The sequence below is a fragment of the Homarus americanus genome, unplaced genomic scaffold, assembly GCF_018991925.1.
Source record: "Homarus americanus isolate GMGI-L3 unplaced genomic scaffold, GMGI_Hamer_2.0 scaffold41366, whole genome shotgun sequence".
In the NCBI taxonomy this organism is placed as follows: domain Eukaryota; kingdom Metazoa; phylum Arthropoda; class Malacostraca; order Decapoda; family Nephropidae; genus Homarus; species Homarus americanus.
In genome coordinates, this window is record NW_024723541.1 from 7,523,788 (window position 1) to 7,546,288 (window position 22,501).

General features: G+C 39.3%; 1 protein-coding gene across 4 annotated transcripts in view; it reads left to right on the forward strand.

Annotated features, from left to right (window-relative positions):
* Positions 1-16,092, forward strand: part of LOC121863618 (mucin-17-like) — a 160,230-nt gene extending 144,138 nt beyond the window's left edge. For all 4 annotated transcript variants that reach the window (XM_042362356.1, XM_042362358.1, XM_042362359.1 and 1 more), the window contains 3 exons: positions 10,683-11,308; positions 11,533-14,693; positions 15,411-16,092. In XM_042362356.1, coding sequence (XP_042218290.1) covers positions 10,683-11,308; positions 11,533-14,693; positions 15,411-15,452 — 3,829 coding nt within the window. In that variant the 3' untranslated portion in view covers positions 15,453-16,092. The remainder of the gene's footprint in view (positions 1-10,682; positions 11,309-11,532; positions 14,694-15,410) is intronic.
* Positions 16,093-22,501: the final 6,409 nt, after the last annotated feature.

Sequence of the window (22,501 nt, forward strand, 5' to 3'; positions counted from 1 at the left end):
TCGCCAACACAACAACCACGCCCCAAGCTAACGAGTTGCATGACCCAGTGTCAAGTAATAGTCCTAGAAGACCGAACGTGTTAGGTCGAAGGGAGGGATCCCTATCATATGTGATGTCCTGCCTAGAAGGAGAGTTGGCAATGAATGGTTGTTAAGGGCAGTTGATGTCAATGACCGTCTTGACAGATATTGCAAGTCATTATCAGTCCCTATTGTCCTCCACACCTGCTGTCCTCCACCCCTGCTGGCCTCCACCCCTGCTGTCCTCCACCCCTGCTGTCCTCCACCCCTGCTGTCCTCCACCCCTACTGTCCTCCACACCTGCTGTCCTCCACACCTGCTGTCCCCCACACCTGCTGTCTCCTCCACCCCTGCTCTCCTCCACACCTGCTGTTATCCACATCTGCTGTCTCATCCACCCCTGCTCTCCTCCAAACCTGCTGTCCTCCACACATGCTGTCATCCACACCTGCTGTCTCCCCCACCCCTGCTGTCCTCCACACCTGCTATCCTCCACACCTGCTGTCATCCACACCTGCTGTCTCCTCCACCCCTGCTGTCTCCTCCTCCCCTGCTGTCTCATCCACCCCTGCTCTCCTCCACACCTGCTGTTTCCTCCAAAGCTGCTGTCTCCTCCACATCTGCTGTCATCCACTCCTGTTGTCATCCACACCTGCTGCATCTACCCCTGCTATCCTACACACCTGTTGTCCTTCACACCTATTGTCCTGCATACCTGCTGTCCTCCACGTCTGTTGTCCTGCACACCTCCTGTCCTCTGAACCACATGTGATCTCATCCATCCCTGCTGTCTCCTCCACACCTGCTGTCTCCTCCACACCTGCTGTCTCCTCCACATCTGTCGGAGGTTGGACTTGATGGTGTCCAAACAGGTTCAGTAATGGCAGCTAACTACACCATATTAATGTGTAGTGTCGACCGAGTGATGCGAGGGACCACGGCTCTTAATGGGTAATGACACCGACCAGTAAACTTGTATGGCGATTTTATCTTATCTCTATATCTATCTATCTAACTACATACTATATCTGTCTGATTATCTATCTACCTTGAAAACCCATACTACATTTAAAGAAATAGATTGGCATTTAAATTGTTTCCAAGTCACTGAGCACCGAAGCTGTATCGAAATAGGGGAATGTTGTTCATTTTCTCGAAGTGATTTTGATGTATAATATAGAATGGAAAGGGGACCACCACGTCATGATAATTGGTAATTGAGAACCTTCGACGTGTTGGGAAGTCCGAGTTTATTTAGAGCCGAGACGGTGATAATACTCACTTGCTGGACACACAACCCCGCCGTACACACACTGAGGTACTACGTGTCTGCCAAGTGAAGGCTGCTGGCTATCAAGTGAAGGCTGCTGGCTATCAAGTGAAGGCTGCTGGCTATCAAGTGAGGGCTGCTGGCCATCAAGTGAGCGCTGCTGGCTGTCAAGTGAGCGCTGCTGGCTGTCAAGTGAGCGCTGCTGGCTGTCAAGTGAGGGTTGCTGGCTGTCAAATGACGGCTGGTGACTGCCAGGTGAGAGCTGATGCTAGGTGTTTCCACTGTGTGTCAAGGGTGGAGTGCTGTCGTTTTGAAGGTGTATTACAACTCTCCTTCTGAATTGACAATACAGAAGTTATTTTTAAAACAGTATTGTCAACATAAGTGTGTCTTAAACACCGAGAAAGCCATACACCTTACATAAGTACTATTTTTGTTAAAACTTTGCTTACTGAATGTTGTATCGTCATACTCCTCGCCTCAAAAGTGACATACTGTTTAGAGAATGAAACTTTTATTAGATTTTGTTATATGTCTGTGAACTGCTTGGAAATACGATAAATTAAAGTACTCTGTGTGTGTGTGTGTGTGTGTGTGTGTGTGTGTGAGGGGGCAGGGAGAGGATATTTGAGGCGAGCCAGCAACACTGCCACTCTCCTATCCCTTACCGTCACCCTCCACGCATGTGATATACTTTTTATCCTCTTCACCACTGATCGGCTCGTTAGCCATTTGGGCGATCGGTTCACGTCTCTGTTACGCACTGTTGGCAAGTACTGGGCATGTACCAGTTCCTGAATGTACTCGAACCTGCTCCAGTGTTGGTCAAGTCTGGTCTTGAAAGAGCTCACACTCATACAGTAGGTTTCCCAAGGTCCTCCAAGTTTTGTTGTGTGGGTGTGTATCATCATGGCATGTGTTAGGCGGACGTTAGTGAGATGTGTGTGTAGGTGTATAATATTATTGAGTTAGAGAGAGAGAGAGAGAGATTAAACAAAAGTGAGGAAGGGAGCCAACACGTGGCGGCTACAGTTATGGTACGGTACTTGCTTTGATCTCATCTACTGCTTCCGGTGATAGAATCGTCCTTCCGGTGGCCTCGTGTAGGATACCAGGAGCAGGGTCACTAGACGTTAAGGTCATTGATAAGGTGACTACTCGGTAACTGCTGTTTGTTGGGCGCTGTAATATTTTTGTAGTGCTTGGGGTAAATCTGAATTATCGTCCAATAGCGTTACTTTCCTTTATCGGAAGTGTTTAGAAATGATCATAAACACTTGTAAAACCTGTTATTTATAATTAGCGTTTCTCAAAAGATAATTGTAGCGTAGATGGGGGAGGTGGGGGAGGAATATCTCTTGCGCCATCGATATTATTGTCACAGCACTATTGGCGCGGTCACTCCCCTGGACGTTGACGCTGTTAATGACTTCGTTTGTGTGTCGTCTGCACAGACAACTAAAACTGCATTGTTTGTCGTCTTTGAACTGACACGTATTGTGACTTGGTGATACATGTCATAATTTATGAGTTGTTGATGAATCGGATGTTTTTGCTGTTGTCTTCTTAGTGTTTATCGAAGAGTGGCCAGAATATAATGGCGGATGGTTATATAGTACCCATGCACCCATTTCCTCACCTCTTTTATCTCTCCTCCCCCACACAGACACTTGTGCATCCGCCCTACACCCTCCACTCCACCCACTTACTGTATGTAAAGTACTGTATCTATACAATAATTGGGTACAGAAAAAATCTTGAATTTCTTACAGGAGAGGCTCCTGATACTCTGTACACTGTATTATATTTTCTATGCGATAAGATAAACATTTCAGTATTTTCTTCACTTTGGGCGGTCGGTCACTTATCTGTTATGCACTATTGGCAAGTACTGGGCATGCACTGGCTCCTGAATGTATCTGAACCTGTTCCAGTGCTGGTCAAATCTGGTCTTGAAAGAGCTCACACTCGGTGGCGTCACAACGCTCTGGCAGGTTGTTCCATGAGTTCACAATTCTCACTCCGAAAAAGTTTCCCCTCACAGTTTTCTGGATTGTGGCTTCTTCAACCTTGAGCTATGAACCCTTGTAGGGGGAGGGAGGGGTGTTCTCCAGATATGGACACTCGACTGAATAGTGCCCTTTGATATGTGTATACACCTCAATTAGGTCACCCCTTGCCCGTCTGTAGCACCCTGTATAAGCTAGGCAATTGCAGGTGCTCTAATCTCTCTGGATAACTGAGGTGCCGAAGTGCAGGTACCAGTCCGGTGGCCATCCTTTGGACATTTTCAATCATTTCACAGTCTCTAACAGGGGCAGATACAGGAATATCAAAAGGGTGGGTCCAAAAAGTTGTGGGTGATGGGACATGGTGAGCACAGTGAGCCCACCCGGCTGGGGGAGTTTTTTAGGGAGAGCTGTAAGCACCCCCCACCCCCAAAAATGTTTTAAATCTGACCAATATCATGGGCATTTTGAGGCCACCTGCACTTGATTTTAAGCAGATATTCTGAGGTCAATAGTGATTACTTTTTATTATACAAAAAACGCCCGAGTACAATATACAGTACTGCATTAAGGAAAAAACAGTATTACACCACTGTGACAACAGTGATGGAAACTAGGCAATTGTCAATAGCACACAATTAGGTTATTATAGCCCCCTGTTTTTACTGAATTAACAAACTTGGAAATTTACACCCGCACACCTCAGCTGTGAGTACAGCTGGTTCACTCGCATACATCACAAACAATAATACTGGTGATAGTAAGATTTATGGTCAATATACTCAACCTGCGACAATTGTATTCCCGATAACCATCCACAATAATTCATACAAGAATTGTTAGCACATACAGTCAGGATGAGTACGTCAGGTTTACACCACTGGTATTCACCGAGTGTAAACTCTTTCAAGACCAGACTTGACCAACACTGGAGCAGGTTCAGGTACATTCAGGAGCCGGTGCATGCCCAGTACTTGCCAACAGTACGTAACAGAGACGTGACCGATCGCCCAAGTGGCTAACGAGCCGATCAGTGGTGAAGAGGAAAAAAATAAAAGCAAAACAAATGCCGGGCAGCTACACTCTGGAGCCGCAGCCGAGTTCAGTGCTCCAGAGCTCACCCTCCCTTGACTAGCTCCCTGGAGCTCGTGATGCACTCAGATCTTAATCTCAATGTATTAAAGACGTTATGTATAGTAATGGCAACAACACCTGCAGAGCCTGGTAGAACGGAGAAGCGTCAAGAAGTGGCTAAAGTCAAAACAAAATGTCACAAAACACGTCTGGCAAGGGAACAAATGGGTCATTCAACGCAGAAAGTGCCCAGTTATGTTACAGTATCATTTGATACATAAGACGTTCAACTACTTTAAAACAGGAACACTGATATATTCAACAAAGTTCAGCGGAGTTAAATTCACTTAATATGGCAGTGTGAGGCACTGTGTACATACCTATTAGGCAGGGAAGGAGCATCAATAAGTGAGCTTGTGGGATGGGATGTTTGGTTCGAGACTCAAAAATCACGATATGCTCTCTGTATACATGTTGTATTGGAAGTATAATGCAGCTTGGTGCTGGGAAGTGGCAGCGTGGTTACAAGCGTGATGTAGAGAGAGTTGGTTGGTGAGGATGCTCAGAGGAGGACCAGCTTGTGGGTCGCCATGCTCTCCAGTGGGAGCGAGGACCGCCAGGCAGGCGGAGGAGGAGGTGTTGCTGGCTGGTTGGTGTAGGTAGAAAAGAGGCAGGTCACCACGAGGTCAGGTCTTAAATAGCGGGGGTAGGCGTGGCTTAGTAGTTAACCCCTGCTAGTTGACCTAGACCACGAGGCATACACTGGGGAATTCGTGGGGTCAGCTACTCAGCGACAAACCGCGTTTGTAGGGGAGAAATCCACTACAAGCTCTCCTCTCCTGCACCTCAGTTTTATATTCAATGATGCCGCCCTTGGAACTTCACTCACATATTCCTTAGACTTAGTTACAGTACACATTAGGCTATGAGAATCAGTGTCATGGTTCACATCAATTTCTTAAGGTTATTGCTTACAATCTAATCAGTGTTTAAGTTTACAATGCAATAATTAAATTGATATCACTATTGAGACTGGTAATCACGTTTTGTGCTGACTCGACTCGGAGACAAACAAGGCCCTTTGATGCTCGGCCGATACATTTCAGAGCAGTGAGCAGTTGACAGATTTCTCGCAAATGATTAATGACTTTCTTATCAGCTTACTGGCCATTCAGGCGGTTAGTCTATACAGTGTTAGTACTGGAGGAAACCTGGGACCGGGAAACCCGTGATGTTTGGTAGAGTTACACTTGATAACATCCTTCTCACATGTGTCCAAGCTGAGGCTCGAACCCTTGACATATTGGTGAGAGATATGTCACGAGTACTTTACACACTATGCGGGTCAAACTCACCTACCTATAAAGTTATTATACACGCAGTGGCACTCTCTCTGTTTCAATATAGGAACTCATATACAGTATGCCTTTTTCCAGTCACTGGGGACCTTTTGCTCGTCCATGCATCTGCAGAACAGGATTTTAAGGGGCTCGACAAATTCGTTGCACAACTTTCTTAATACTGTACTCTGGAATGCACTCTGTCAGGGCCGAGGCTTTCATGAACATTTAGATTTGACGATTTGTTTCCGATACACTCCTCTGAGAACACAATAAGCATCAGCCCTGTGTCAAGTAGTCATTTCTCAAACACAGGAAAAGAATTTGTTTAATGCATTTGCCTTGTCCTGATCTGAGTCTGCACAACTACCATCTTCAAGCCTCAGGTCTGATACATCCATATTTCCAGCCCTTCTACACTCTGACTTAGATTGGTTCCTGGACCTGGCATACATCCTTCTCTCTTGTTCATCATTTGTCATAACTCTTCTCTTGAAGTTTTGAGAATTTTTCTTAACTTTGTCAACCGCTGCATGGTTCATGTCTAACGGTCTCCTTGTATTCATGGAGCCAGTGGATTTGGGCTTGGTTGTACATCTACAGTGTATTTATCAATCAAATAGTTCATTTCCTGTCTATGATATTCAGGGTAGCATCTATATTCTTATTTCTCAATGAGTCAGGCCAGTGAATACCCTTTATTTCCTCCCTCATCCTGTCATAATCGTGACTATTATTTTAACCTTAGCCAGCTCTCATCATGTACCAAGTAACGGTTAAATCTGAAGGACTCTGTCACATGATGGCTGGTGCCAATAGGAACTAGTTGTTCCAACTGGGCCACCATACCCTCCTCGTTAGTTATGATGAGGTCCAGTGGTTTCGGTGTTGTTTCCACTCTATAGTGAGCTGGATCTTTCACATGCACGGATAGAGAATTATCCCTCAAGCATTTCTACATAAAGAGTTTCAGGATTTTGAAGATCATTTGGTGTAATTTCATTCCTCCAATCGATGTCACCAGAGTTAGAATCCCCCATGACAAGGAGGTGGCTAAAGTTGAGCCCCATTACATTTTCTATTAAGGCTCGTAAGTTCTCTAGATTAAATAAATTGTAACAATGATTAAGTCTCTTCCGTTCAGTTTAATTTTACACCACTTTGATTCTTCAAAAACATCCTTCCCCTGCACCCTTACTCTAAGGTCCTGTCTAGCATAAATAACCACACCCCTCTTAATAATTCCTGCGAAAGGTTTATAATTGAATCATATCTATCAACTATATTAAATTCACATTCCCCCAGGTCGATCCTCCTGTTCGTATATCGGGTTGGTGAATCTTGAGTAAAGTTTCAAACTCTGCTGTCTTATCGAGGAAAGTGTCAGTACTGTACTGTATTTGCGTAGACAACTTTCAAATCGCAAACAGTCCTTGGCAGCGACTTCGAATTTGATAGTGCCTCTGACCTTTCATTCTTAGCAGCTCCATATTTTGTGGAGTGGGTGATTTCTCCTCGGTGAGAGATCATGAGGGCAGCAGTGTCTTGCTGTTTCCCCTTGTTCATCCCTCTGGTTCTGTACAACACTGGTGCACTTGCTTTCACTACATGTCTCTTGTATATTGTATAGCCCACCTGAGTTCGTCCCCATTTTTCATCAAATTCTCCCTCTTCTGCTTCAAGCACATCAGGAGTTCTCTATGCTTTTCCCTCTGCATTACTGTGTGATCTTGAAATATTGTGTTCCCTGATAAGTTTTTACCTGCCAAATGATATCCTACATTGCTACTCATTCTGTAATGTGATCCTGAGGGGGCAGGGCTTGTTTACTTGCATTTTCCCATAGCCTATTCACTTTGTTTTGATCATACTGTATACTGTACATACCCGGTACTGTATTTCATTCTGGGGTCATTTGGGTACCAGTGTGTCAGATGAGCGAGTTTTGGTTTTAATCCAGTTTAGCAAATGTGTTATTATTGTCAAGTAAGTTTGGACTACAAAAACACATCCTGATGCTCATGTAAAATTTGGCAACAGTGCTGGCACCAGAAGTGTTATTGTTGTGGATACTCTCCCCTACAACTGCTGATTGGTCACTTGCCGTCCACTTACCAGTCAACCAGCGGAGAGTTCCACAGACCGGGCCTCACTTTCGGACTGCGTGGTGATTGGCCAGTTACCGCCTTTACCTCAGCCAATCAGCAGCGCCGCTGACTTCACATATCTGGGGCCGGATAATCAAAACACCTCATAAGTTACGTCTTTCAGCATGATACAGTACCATATATTGTCGAATCTTTACAGTACCGTAAATTTAGCATACTCAAAATTTAATTACAGTTCCTTAAGCCTTTCGTAAGTTTTCATAACTCTAGTGTTTATCCTGTAAATTAAGTTCTCTTGTCGGAAGGAAGATGTCAGTGCAGGAGCTAGTTGGCCAATCAGCGCTCAGTTAACAAAATCATCAACCAATCACAAGAGAAGGAGAAATCAGCTGAGAGCGACGCACATAATATTATTTTGCAAACATGGAAGGACCACCAGCCAAGAAGAGACGGCCTAATTTCAGTGAGGCTGAAGTATACGCTATTCTGGGCAAATTCAAATAAATTGGTTATTGATAGCATAGCCTTGCCGAACCTAAATGACAAATCACTTCTCTTAAATTACTCCTTTAGCCTAGACCCTGGTGTTTTCCTTTCAATGTTGGGGACATTTGGTCTGAATTGTCTTCAAGTTCATACAAAAAACAACAATTTAAAACCTGAAAATATATCGGATTAGCCGTAAATTTTCTTAAATTAATACTCTACCTATGATAATGTTCAAGGAAAGTCTGGAACTAGACCTAAGGTAACTGCTAGACAAAGTGTCTCACTGAGGGCCTGACACTCGCCAAAAAACCATGTACACATTCTCTAACCTAACATACCATAACATAACCAAACCTATCTAACCTATATAACCTATAACCTATTGGTATAATTTCTTATTTAAATAATCCCCATGTTCTAACTAAATTAAGTAGGCCCCATGTTTAAACATTTATTTGCCTAAGATTGAAAAAGCAGTTATATAGGCCCCTATTAATTAAGTTAATTGCAATCCATATTTTACTCCTAATATCATTTAATTTTGGCTAGCCTATGGAAATTTATAGCCTTTCATGTTATCATAAGCTATATACATAAGAAAATAGGCTAAGGCTATTGGTTGAATATTAGAAAAACAAGGCGAAGTCTTGGCAGGAATGCTCACTTGACCTCATATTTGGCTTTCATTACTGAGGGATATTTACGGCTATACAACATTAATAAGTTCTATCTGCAAGTTTACACAATCATAAAACATATTATTACCCAAAGTGTGAACAATACAAACCTTCTGTTTTGGTAAAAAATACTTTATAATTTGTAAGAAGACAAAAGATGCGTCTCTCCCAAACTGAGACAAATACAAACACTCAAGCCGCTTATTATGGCAACAAAAAAGTTACGAAAAAGACAAAGTGAAATATTATATTTCAGTATGTTGATGTACAAAACATTTTCTTCATTATTGTATGATAAAACAAGTCTGACAAGCATTATTATAACATATTATTATTATTTTTTATACAATAGGGAATTAGTCACTACTACATCCGGGTTGAGAGCGTTACACAACCTCGGGAGCTGGTGTAAGTTACGTGCTTTAACTTACGGAGTTCGATGTCAAATATTTGTTTTGAGTATACCATCTGTGTTTTGAGTATGCCAATCTGAGACTGTAAGTCCAGTTGCGGGGTACACAACGACGTACAGTTCCATACAAGTTTTTGAGTATCCGGCCCCTGGACCTGATCCGGCAGAATGGTATAAATACCCCCAGCCTCGCTGTGAAGGTCATTCTACTCAACACTCTCAAACAGACAAAACCTCCTCTCAACAAGCTCCTCACCACACAGCAACTCCCTAGCACTGCATTGTACATATAATATATATATTCGTATTTAGAAAACGCCATTGTGAGTTCCCTTTCTCACCTCCATCCTTAGTGCGAGATCTCCTACATGTACGTATGTATGTGAGACTAACAAAGAGAAAATAGACAAACACAAAGAGAAATGTGACAACTGGCCACATACACTATGCTACAATATCTTTACTTTAGCTTTAGAAAATACCTGAAGAAGAAAAAGGTACGCTATTCCCCCCAACCAATTTGTTTATTCTTGAGGTCCTCCCTATTTGTTTTATTTGGAGTTAAGAAATAACTTTTCTGTACAGTAGATATTTTTGTCAGGTGGCTGAATAACCTGGGTTATTGTCCTTAAATATTACATACTGTATACTGTAGTCTTGGTTTTGCTGGGTGCACTCCTCCCCCCTTTTGCTGTATGTCTTGTAAGGCAGAAGATACAGGAATGTGAACTACATTAGCTGTATACCGTACAGTAGTTAAGAGTAAAATTACAATACAGCCCCTGTATTACTTTATATAAAAAAGATAAATTAAATAGTTCTTCATTGTCATTTTATTATGCCATGTATATTTTTTTTCGTTATTGGAACATGTCTCCCGGTATAATTTGGAAATCAATGGGGAAATCAGTTTTGATTTATGAAATGTTGATTAACAAAAGTTTTTCAGTAATGCTATCCTTTTGTAGATTGAGGAATTATGTTATTTTTTTTACATTGTCACAGTAATTGTACTATTGCTGTAGATATAGGTAATTATTCAGTAAGGGTGAAAGAATGACAGCAAATTAAGGGAAGTCATTAGTCATGGTATCATTCACCTGGCATTATAGAAAAGGAAAGGCTTGTGTGCAAAAAAAAAAGTAATATAGTACAGTAGTGTAGTGTATGAGCATTTTACATTTTTTATTGTAAATATGGTTTTGCTGTTTACTTTTCTTGTGTATTTCATTACAGTATTAGTTTGATATTATATATTTTTCATGTACATTTTGTGTTTCAGGTTAAGTGGAGGCATTGGTTTGAGAAGACACTTGCAGACAGCTGTACCACCACTTGCCCCATTGTCAAGAGTTACTGCTCAACCAAAACGTCGCCTCTCACCAACTCAGCTACCTCCAGCAACACCTACCACACCTTCACCTCTTTACAGTCCTACAAATGTTCATAGTATGACTGTACAGGGTACGATAAACCCCACAGTGCCAGCTTTGTTTGGACCTGCCCACAGCAAACCTGGAAAACCTAGTGGTGCTGGTGAACCTACAGATTCTAATAAAGCAACTCTGTATAGTAGCACAACCTGTAACAAAGCAACATTGTATGGTGTTAACAGTGATAATTTAGAAGTATTTATTGACAGTGTAAAGACCACTCCTAACTATTATGGAAGTGTAACCAGCAATAATACCACACTCAGTGACGACACCATCACAACTCCATCCAACTACTATGGTTCAAAAACCTTGGCGTCCGTCCAGCATCCAGCCATGTTATCTTCATCGGGTGTAGGTTCTCATCCGTCCGTCATCACTACCACAGCACCAGCAGACTGGGCACAACCTGAAGTTGGTTACTTTGGGCTACCATACTACAACAACCCTGTTTCAAGCTCACATGTATCTACAGGTTGGTAGTAAACATAAAGTACAGTTTATCACTGCATAAATCACCTTCATTGTCTTTTTTCAATAGGAGTCACTATTTGATACAAAATCTAGTAACATCATTCACTATTAATAACAGTATTTTTATGAACCATATCCATTTGAGGACATGAATATCCTCACTTCTCCATTAGTGTAGATGTTGTATTTTAACATAAATCTCATATAATTTTAATTTTTTATCAGACCAAGGTGTTGGGCGACAATCGGATTCAGGCAACAACTACTCTAAATCCAATACCACAACTGTAACTGCTGCTCCCCCGCAGTTTTCACACAAGCACACACTCCTCCGGCGGGCCTTCCAAGAGATGTTAAAAAGCGATTCTGAATCATCCCCAGAATTAGTACAAAAGGAAAAAAGTGTTTTTAAGTTTGATGATGCTGCAGACCTACCCAAGACACATGATGAAGCCTCGAAAATTACAGAGATGTTAGATGTTTCCACTCATGTGATGACAGCAACAACAAGTAAATCCCTTGATTTAGTAGATGATGAAAGTTCTAAATTATACATCCCAAAAGATGAAATATCTGAGAGTACAATTTTGCAGGTTGAAACTAAGTTCACACCATTGAAGAAAGAAATAGAACCACCAGGTGCCAATGACTCAAACGAAGAAATAGCAGTTGATATTACAACACATGAATCACAAGACACCAAGACCAGAGAAATGAAAATTATTGAAAAGTTGCCGGCAGGAGTTTTGGAATCTATAAAAGAAGGTGGAGGTAAATTTGATGTTAAATCTCTCAAGGGTGAAACAAAATCGGAGAGTGATATTCAAGGAAAAGAAGAAGACAGAGAAATGCAATCATCCTTACTACTTTCTGTTCTGTATAAAGAGTTAATGAGAACAAGGCAAGAAGTTGAAGAGCTAAGGAAAGTACAAGAACAAATGCTCACAGAGAAAGGAGAGAAAAAGGAAGACAACACAGAGGAAACCAAAAAGGAAGAAGGCCTCGACTCTAGTGATAAGAAGGGTGAGAAGAGAAAGTGTTCAGATGATGCCAACTATAAGTCAGTATTAGATAATAAAGAATCAACTTTACAACCTGAAGCAAAGAAATCAAAAATCAGCATTCGAAGTGATCTTCTGTTAACTGATAATATGATTACTACAACATCCCCAGCAACAACATCTGATTCTTCAGATTTGCCAAGAGACAGTCCATCATTATTACCGAGATCTAGTCCCCCACTCCTGAAAACTAATACCCAAATAATACCTACAACTAAAGTCCCATTAACTAGTCCCGTTTTGCCTGATCCAGGTTTTGAATTATCTGTTATTAGTTTAGTAAATTCTTCAGCACCACAAACTAGTCATGTATTATCAAGAACAAGTCCTGGCATATCCATGACGAGTCCTGGAATATCAAGAACAAGTCCTGGACTGCCAAGGACAAGTCCTGGACTGCCAAGAACAAGTCCTGGACTGCCAAGAACAAGTCCTGGGCTGCCAAGGACAAGTCCTGGGTTACCAAGAACAAGTCCTGGGCTGCCAAGGACAAGTCCTGGGCTGCCAAGGACAAGTCCTGGGTCAATAGGGAATAGTCCTGGAGTATCAGGAACAAGTCCAGGGCCACCAAGAACAAGCCCTGTAATAATGCAAGCTATGACAGTACCACACAGTAATTCAGTGTCACAGAATTCTCATATAGTGTCATACACGAGTCCTGCAATATTGCAAAGTCCTATAATGAGTGACTCGCCTGTACTAAATTCAAATGTTGCCATGTCAAAAATGACCATTGGACAACCAACTATCAGTCCTGGAATACCTAGATCCAGGCCATCAATATCCAGTACTATTACTGCAATACCAATATCTAGTCCCACTGCATCAAGGACTAGTCCAGTGATATCTAGGACAAGCCCAGTGATATCAAGAGTAAGCCCTGCAGTATCTAGGATGAGCCCTGTAATAGCAAGAGCCACTAGTATTCCAGCCAGTAAATCGGATTCACATTTAGCAGCAATGAGTCCTGACAAACTTCGTACTGTATTTGGGATCTCTAATTCAGAAGTAGAGGTCATGCCTGTATCAGTAGGAGGAAAGTATCCTCTTCCTGAACCTTCTCCACAAACATATTTAAAGGTGTTGGATGAATTCCAACATCTACCCCAGGAATCGCCTCTTCTGTTGAATGCTGTCAAGGGAGTACGACGAGATAGCTTGCCTGCAGATGTTGAAGTTTTAGCTTCAACTGGACTGCCACACTTTCGTCATAACAGGATCCCTCACGAAGATACCCGGAGAACTCGTCAGTCTCAAGAGAATGAAGTTAAGCACATTGCATTTGCCCCTTCTGACCCCACAGACTTACAACAACAATCATTACGAAAGCAACCTCCACCTCTTAAGTCAGCAGCCTCACTTGTGAGAAGATATTCAGATAGCCTCGATGTCCATCAGATAAATCCATTAATGCATCGCCTCATGTATCCCAGTACACACCCAAATCCTGCCGTCTCAATTCATTCCACAAATTCATCCACGGAGCAACAAAAAATGGCATCTTTATATTCATTTGCTCAACCACAGTGTAATCCTACACAGTATCCTCCCAATGCTCAAACTGGGCGGAGAAACAGTGAAAGCAGTTGCAGTGAAAGATCTCGGGAATATCAGCAGGCTGTTGCTTTGAGCATGCAACACCAATATCAGCAACACTTAGGTGCCAACACACCTATGATGAGGAGTCTTGGACCAGATAAAGCAAGTATTTTCCCGATACCTTCACCCATGTCAACAGTTATTCGCCCATATAAACCACCTTCACCACCTGTATCCAACCGATCTGCCCTGGAGTATCAGAGTGAGAACTTTTATCGTTCGAATATGCCATTTTTTGAAAGATTAAGAGAAAACATCCAGCAATCTGGAATACCTTCAGCAGACAGAGGACATGCAGGTCAAAAGAGGTTACAGCCAGCTACTGGAACTGTTGAAAAACCCCCTCAACCACAGACCTTCGCCCCTCGGGTCCTTGTCCGGGAGTCTGTTCCAGAAACGTCATCTCATATGCCTCCTCCATCATTTTCAACCACACATTTTGCTAATACTAACCAACACTTGCCGAATGTCATGCCCAATCATCATGGCCACTATCCAAATAATATGCATCCAAGTTCTACCATTCATCACCTGCCTCAAACTGGAGTACTTCCAGGTAACCATCAAGTTGCTTCATCTGTCATAGCAAACACCAACAGTAATCAACGCAACAACAGTGGAGGAAATAGCACTGGAGAGAAAAAGCAGTGTCTAAACTGTCCCCAGCCAGCTAGATTCCTGTGTTCAGGGTGCAAGAAAGCTTGGTATTGCTCAGAACAATGTCAGGTAAGAGATATTTATGAAATCAGAAATATTGTTAGCTCAGGGATGAATACTGTACTCCTAAATAATTTAGGTTGTCACTAGTTTTGTTGGTAATGAGCAATGGGAAATGTCAAAAGTTTCAGGATTTAGTACTTAACATTAAAGTAAACCAGACTTACCAATGATTTACAATGACACTGCCAGCACAAAACAACTTGTTCTCTCGAGTAAATATTTTGTGTAAAATATTACAGTATTTCATCTTTAGTTAGTGCAGTACCTTATGATACAACTTATTTTGATTAGAATATTTCAAACTCAGATAATTTCTGTCTTGCATTGTATATTCCATTTGTGATGTGTACTTTCAAAATGGTGACTTATCATTTAGGTACCAGTGTTTATAGGGCTTTACCTAACTGTACCATTAGGATAGAAGTCTTAATCCTAATGGTCAACAAGTTAGGTTGGTGCCCAGTAAACTTGGAGCCTATTTGACCTGTAACCTTTTAGAAGAACTATATGAAAGGCTGATGGTCCCTCTTTTAAAATAATTTCTATGCAATATCCATAATTTTGTTTATTCTTCTTATAACCCCAAAATTTTATAATCTGGATTTGTCAATATTATTCATATAAATTTTTTAGGAATTTTTTTCTATTGATACTGTAGTTGTTGTTTCCAAATGACTGAAATCAAGCATTTAATACTCCACTCTTTTTTTTCTTTCATTCCAGCGTGATCATTGGCGCATGCATAGTGCCATGTGTTCTCTGTGAGCCACTATGAAGTGGGGTCCCCTGATTTAGTGAAGACTGCCAAGGGCTACACATAAGGATTCCAAAGATTCCTGAAGACAACCAAAGGCTACACACAAGCATCATGGAGATCAGTAAGATAGTGCTGCCATGATCCACAGTGCTTGTGTAACCTGACTTTGTGTTTCCTAATGCTGCGTGACCTGACTATTTATCACATGTAAGTTGCACCAACTTTGAAATGGTAGATGTGTTTATGTATCTGGCTGTGAAATGGCCTTATATAATTATCATGAAATGTATTGCAAAGTGAACAGTTGTGTAAATAAATAGAACCAAGTACTCTATTGTACTGTACACTTATTTTGCAAATACAGTACCATAACAAAAACTGATACAATTAGTTGTAAAATGAGTACTGTACAGTACAGTACAGTATGTGATTCAGTATTTGGGAGAAAGATAAGGACAAGGTTGCATTTATACAGAAAATCCATCTGATACATGGGAATAAAAATTTAAACTAGACAACATACAAGAAAATACATATTAAACAGTGGATACTAAGACAGCTGTAGAATTAGAAAGACATACATGGAAGTACTAAAATGTCATGAAATGGTTTAAACACTGTGTGCAGATGTAACATCATTAGTTAAAACAAAAAAATATCGAACACCTTTGTGTTTTTGGAAAACTAAATAATAGCACGAGTTATTTTTAATCGACTACAGGTTGACAATCCCTTATCCAAAATCCTTGGGGCCAGAGGCATTTCGGCTTTCGAAATTTTCCGGTTTTCAGAATGTTTTTTTTTTTAGGTCGCCCGGGCACAAGTCACTGACCCACATTGGGGCCTGGGGGGCGAAAATATATTAAAAATTATGATAATAATAATTATAATAATAATAATTCATAGGTCCAGGTTGTGTTTCTCACTTTTGATCTTTTTTTCATTCTTGTATTTCTTTATTATTATTATTACAGTATTATTGTTATTATTGTTATGATTATTATTTTATTTTGGTGTTTTTTTTATTAAAATTTTTATTTACTATGAATAATTATTATAATTAATATTATTATAATTATTATTACTATTACATTTTTGCCCCCCAGGCCCCAATGTGGGTCAGTGATCTATGCCCGGGTGGGCTAATCCGTTTAAAAAAAAAAAAAAAAAATTTACCCCACAATAAAAAACTTTAGGTTTTCAGAGCTTTTCGGTTTTCGGATAAAGGGTTGTCAACCTGTACAAGCTGAAAATAAGACATTATATACAGGGTACATGAGGAACTGTGTAGTTCATGAACAAGTCCAAATGAGAGTAACTTGATGACTGATAATTCCTTTTACCAGTTTAGAGATTTCATAAAACGTTTATAAGGTTTAGTTAAATGATGTTAGTGAGATGCTCTTCTGTGTTATATATTTTATGGTGTTATTGGCATCATGTGGATAAATGTACAGTACCATATTTAGTGCATATTTCGAATTCTTGCCATAATTTTCCCACCATTTATTTCTAACTCATGTGTGCCATAATTTTACATTATTTTTTATACAAACTGATAATTGTACTATTTATTTTGTTTTGTTAATCAAAAAGTGGAAGTCTCCAAGACTCAAGAAGTGCACCCAACTTAATTACACATATCATAGTGTATAATGAACCAATATTTTTTTATAACTTTCCTACTTTTTCATGTGATTCTGTAAATATGTGTCTATGATTGTAGTATACAAAGTTGTAGCTTTTTAGTCAGTGTGCATTTAAGGAAATCATGTTTTAAGAGAACCGAGCTGGTGTAACTATTGTTTTTCTCAAAAGTGACTATAAAGAAAAAATATGATACATGCTTGTATTAATCAGCTCCCTCATATATTCATTAAAACAGTGTAAGTCATTATTTATTTATTTATTTTTATTTAAAATTTCATCATTATCAGGTTACTGTACTAGCCATTTGGGCCGTTGGTCTGTTCTTTGTCAGATTTTTATTGTCCAGTACAGTACCTGAAGGAAACCTGAGGTTGTTTGGTAGAATCATACTGTACTGGATAACACCCTTCTTACTTCTGTCTCATCAGGGATTGAACCCAGGACACAATGGTGAAAGATGTGTGTGTTACCGTAGTACCACAAACCCGTTTCATTTTACTTCATTTAGTAGGTTAGGCAGGTAGTCTTTGATTACCCTAGGGAGTTGCAACCCTGCCTTGCCAGCTGTGAGTTGGCATTAGGAAGAACATCCACAAGTAAAACTGCTTCAACTATGCTTGATGACATCACCTGGTCTCTGCTCTATTTCTGGGTTTGTGGGGCAAATGCCCATTCTGGTTTTACCAAATAGCTGCTATCAGATAATTGCAGCTAACCCCCAAAAGCATGGAAAATGGCTGTAAAACAATAATGGTGATGATGATACAGTAATTCAGAAACAACACGCATTCAGGTACCTCAATATAACGGTACACAAACAATAAATGTACTGTTTATTTTTATTAATTCTTACACAATAAGAAAAATATGGCAATTAATTCAAACAAATTACAGGTATACATCGATTTGCTTCCTCTTACAGTATCAACCTTTGATGAGATCACCTCTTCCAAGACAACACTGTAGTATTATTGCTAAGTATGATTTTTAGCTAATCTGATACCTGTAATACAGTACATATACTATATTGTTAAACATACAGTACAGTACTGACACTAGTATCAAGATATCAGCAATTAAAATTTTCTCGAATAACAAATATCTAGTCTCAAATGGACAGCTAACTCTTCCACTGTAGAAAGATAAAATTCTACCATAGATGACTTGCTTCTAAGAAAGGAGTAACCATTAAGTCTACAGTCGGATTATGGGTGCTGAGAATACATTTCAACCACTTCCTCCTCTCTTTAATTCTTTGTCAAAGAAGCTTACTGATACTGTACATAGCCTTCTCAATATGGAATATACCCAATAAAGGGTGGCTTTTGTCTGGTACAGTATAATTAGCTGACTCAGCCAGCAAGATCTAGTAATAGGAACATTGGTCGGGTATACTTTACTGCCCGCCCTTAAAATGTTTCAAACACAAAAGTGATGGCACTGACTGCAGTAGTGCTAAAAAGAAAATTAAATTCTTAAGTATATATCGAAGAAAAATGGAAATTATCCAAAAACTCTCTAAATTCTCAAACTCAATATGGAAACTCCATGATACTCCAGTGTATGAAATAAGATGTGCGTTTTAATGGTAGGAAATTATACCGATATGTAAAAATTTTTGTCTAAGTAATATATATATATATATATATATATATATATATATATATATATATATATATATATATATGGGGAAAAAAGGAAACCTACCCATTAACCCCTTTACTATGGGGATGTGGCATCCCCATAGTGATATTTTATTTGACTAATGCCAGACGATTTTATTCAACACAGAGGACCCAGTACACAGTAATGTACAGTAAATGGCTTGTTGAAACTGTTAAACCTTAACAGCAGTCATTTACTGGTAAGGTTCAACAAAGTAACATTATTAGTGACACTGACAACTCCGAATCTACAGCCTTGACTAGTAACCACCTTACAATGGGAAGACCAATTTATAATGAATTGGCTCCTGTCATCAGTGTTGTACATTGATCTGGCTATGTTTGGTTCACTCTAGCACACACACAATATACAACAAAAATCATATACTGTACCAGGTTTACTGAACACTAAAAAGGAGACAAGAATTCATCAGTCTTGACAACTAGACCAACTAAGCCACATTTCAAATATCTGCTCAAATTGGAATTTTCTTCCAGTTACAGTACCAAGCTCAGGTAGTAGTACAGTATTCAATGTTTGCCACAAAATTAAATAAAAAAAAATCCAGGTTTATTTGTAAATACAAACGGTACAATTCCTGCTTGCCACTGGAAATTTGACGATGAGTCAAGTTATTATTTCAGAACATTTGTTATATACAGAACAGTATCTTGTAAACAAATTTAAATTACAACAAATACAAAAAGGGAACATATTCCAAAAATTTATTAGTTTTATCTCAAATTTAATTGTACAGGGTAAATGGTATTAATTACCCTTGATAACTAAACCAAGTTTCAAACTGATAATACAGTACAGTGGTCCCTCAGTTAACGAACGGTTCAATTAACAAAATTTTGGTTAACGAATTATCTCCCATAAGGATTTTCAGTTCGATTAACGAACAAAACTTTGATTACTGAAATCCTTACGACAAACACGTTTTGTTGTGAGCATCAACTGATAAGCCAGTCTGCCAATACAGTACAGTACAGTAATCAGTTCTATGTTTACATTCGTTTCCAGTGGAGTAAAAATCAAGAAAGTTGGTCTCTTGAATATTTCTGCAATTTTTGTTAAAATTATTGGTCATTCTGAAATTTAGTTAACATATTGATAATATACGGTGCAAAAATTACGAAACACGAAGAAGGCATTAGGATCAATGTACTCTGTAAAGAATATGACATGTCATCATCGACTGCCTCTACAATCAGCTGTTTGATATGTAAACAAAGCTGCCGGGAATACAACATACACACCTCAAAGTAAGTTAAAATACAGTATTCTTTTGTTTTTATTTATTATTCTACAGAATACTGTACAGTACAGTACTGTATTAAGTTTATAAAGTATTTAATTTTTTGTTAATTCTATTACCGGTATACAGTACTTTGTATGTACAGTATACTTTTTCTGTGAGTTGGAACCAATTACCAATATCCCATTGAAATAGTCGATTCTGTTAACGAAATTTTCAGTTAACGAATGACTCTGTGGAACGAATTGTGTTCGTTAACCGAGGGACCACTGTATTGTACAATCCAACTGCCTGGTACAATGTATGCAGCATCCACTCTGCACTATATAAACACGCACAAAATTATAAGGATACGACCAGCATAACCAAAATAAAACATAGGATTTATCTCATTCAACAGAAACCAAGAATTCATCTCACTTTACAACTAAACTCGCAGGTTTATAAGTTGATATCCAAACTCTCTGTCACTATGTTATCAAGCTGAGATTTTCTTCCAGTTAGCCACTGTGACAGTCAAAATAGACAAGGCACCAATTAAACATGAGATTAATAATACAGTAATGGTTTCTTCATCACTATGGTTAATACAGTATATAACAGTTTAAGTTCACCTTGGAAATGTAGGATAAATTTTGGTGAATAGGTGAGCACTAGTTTGAATCCTAGTCCATGTTTCTGGGTTGTCAGAACTGGTTTACCCTCAGAATCTTTAACTCTCTTCAATAGATGCACTATACTGCTTTATTTTCTGTACAGGTTCAATTTTTTTTAATGAATTCACACGTGTTTTTTTTTTTTTCACTCCCTTAACTACAGTACATTGCATGCACTAAAATGACATCCAGTCAAAGAATAAGAAAATAATTTAATATTTCTTCAATACAAAAAGTCTATATGGTACAGTAATTAATTTAAGTAAGCGAGAAGAAGAAAGTAGAGTACTGTAGTATAACTAATTTGGGTGTAAAGAGGACATTCCTGAGGACATTCATAAGTTGGATTTGTACGTAAGATGGACACATGCTATGTGCATACTGTACTTACATAACAATGTTTAAAATCACACTACTGTATATCATAGCCTAAAATTACTTAATTTAAGACAAAAGAAGTCACAGAATAACAAAATACAGTAAATGAAAGTAAAAAAAAAAAAAAAAAGCCATCAGGTAAATAAAATACTGTAAATCTCAAGTTTAACCTCGTTTGTATCAGCAGGCATTCCTAAGTCGAATGTTCGTAAGTCAGGGACCCCCTGTATTACTGAATGAACAGTCATATCTTTTTTTCCCTATATCACTGCCTACACACCTTTGGCATTCTGGCAACTGGGAAAAAACATGGAAATGTACCTGATCATAACAAGACAAACCACTGAGGTACATACACAGTACAGTATGTACAATTTTAAAAAGTGGCTTTATCGTACATTAACCAGGAACTTTAGGAAATCTTTCAGCCAATTAATGATAGCCAGGTTTTGATTTTTCCATAAAAAATACGTTTATCCTATGGTTCTTGTTGTGATTCAAATGAATCTGACCTTTGTTTCTGGTGCTAACTGCCCGTTTTCGAGTTAAGCCTCCTCCCCCATGACAGGGATGAGGGAAGGACCTAACCTAACCAACCATAAAAACCTGACCTCGGATCTTACTTAGAGGCTGGTGTCGACATCAGAATGTGACGCGTCTGGCTCCTTTGACTGTGAGAGTGGCCTGTAGCCTGATGATCCGGCCTGCGGGTTCTCGGTCTTCGCTAATTGGCTACTGCCTTCCCACAATGCAAGACATTAAACAAATTATGAACAGGCCGTGCATTTCCCATAGTGAATCATTCTCCTCAGTTCATTGTGTACCTATTGCTGAGAACAGATGTTGTGGATTTTTTAACTCACTATATCTCCAGTATTTCTCATCAGTGCAGAAAGTGTCATACAAGAAATTTTTCTTATTTTTGTTTGGTAATCTGGTTACAAACAATAAATTAACGGAATTCAAAACCTGGCTGCTATCCTAAATTGACCAATTTTTTCTATTGAAGATGCTATATGTAAATGCTTTTTTACCTCATAAAAATACCATAAAATGATAAGGTTTGCAATTTGTGTACAGTAATAATGTGACTGTAGATACTATCTCGTTCTGAATATACTAATACAGTATATTCACTATTTACGTGCTGGCGGTTTCATTTCACACCGGTCAATACTCACAAATAATCAGCGTTTTTATAAGAAAAGATTTCTACAGTCACTTGCAAACTTAACCTAACCTAAACACGTTTCAGTAATCTAGATTATCAGTGCTATCAGCCTCCATCAATCAGAATGTGTGCCACACAAACAGCAGAAGTAAAGGTCCACTACCAGACACACCACCACTTCAAACAAATATCAAATGGCAAGTTTACAAGTGACACCTTCATATTGTTTACAAGTACTGTACTACGACTGAAACTCGGATATAATCTTGCCATACA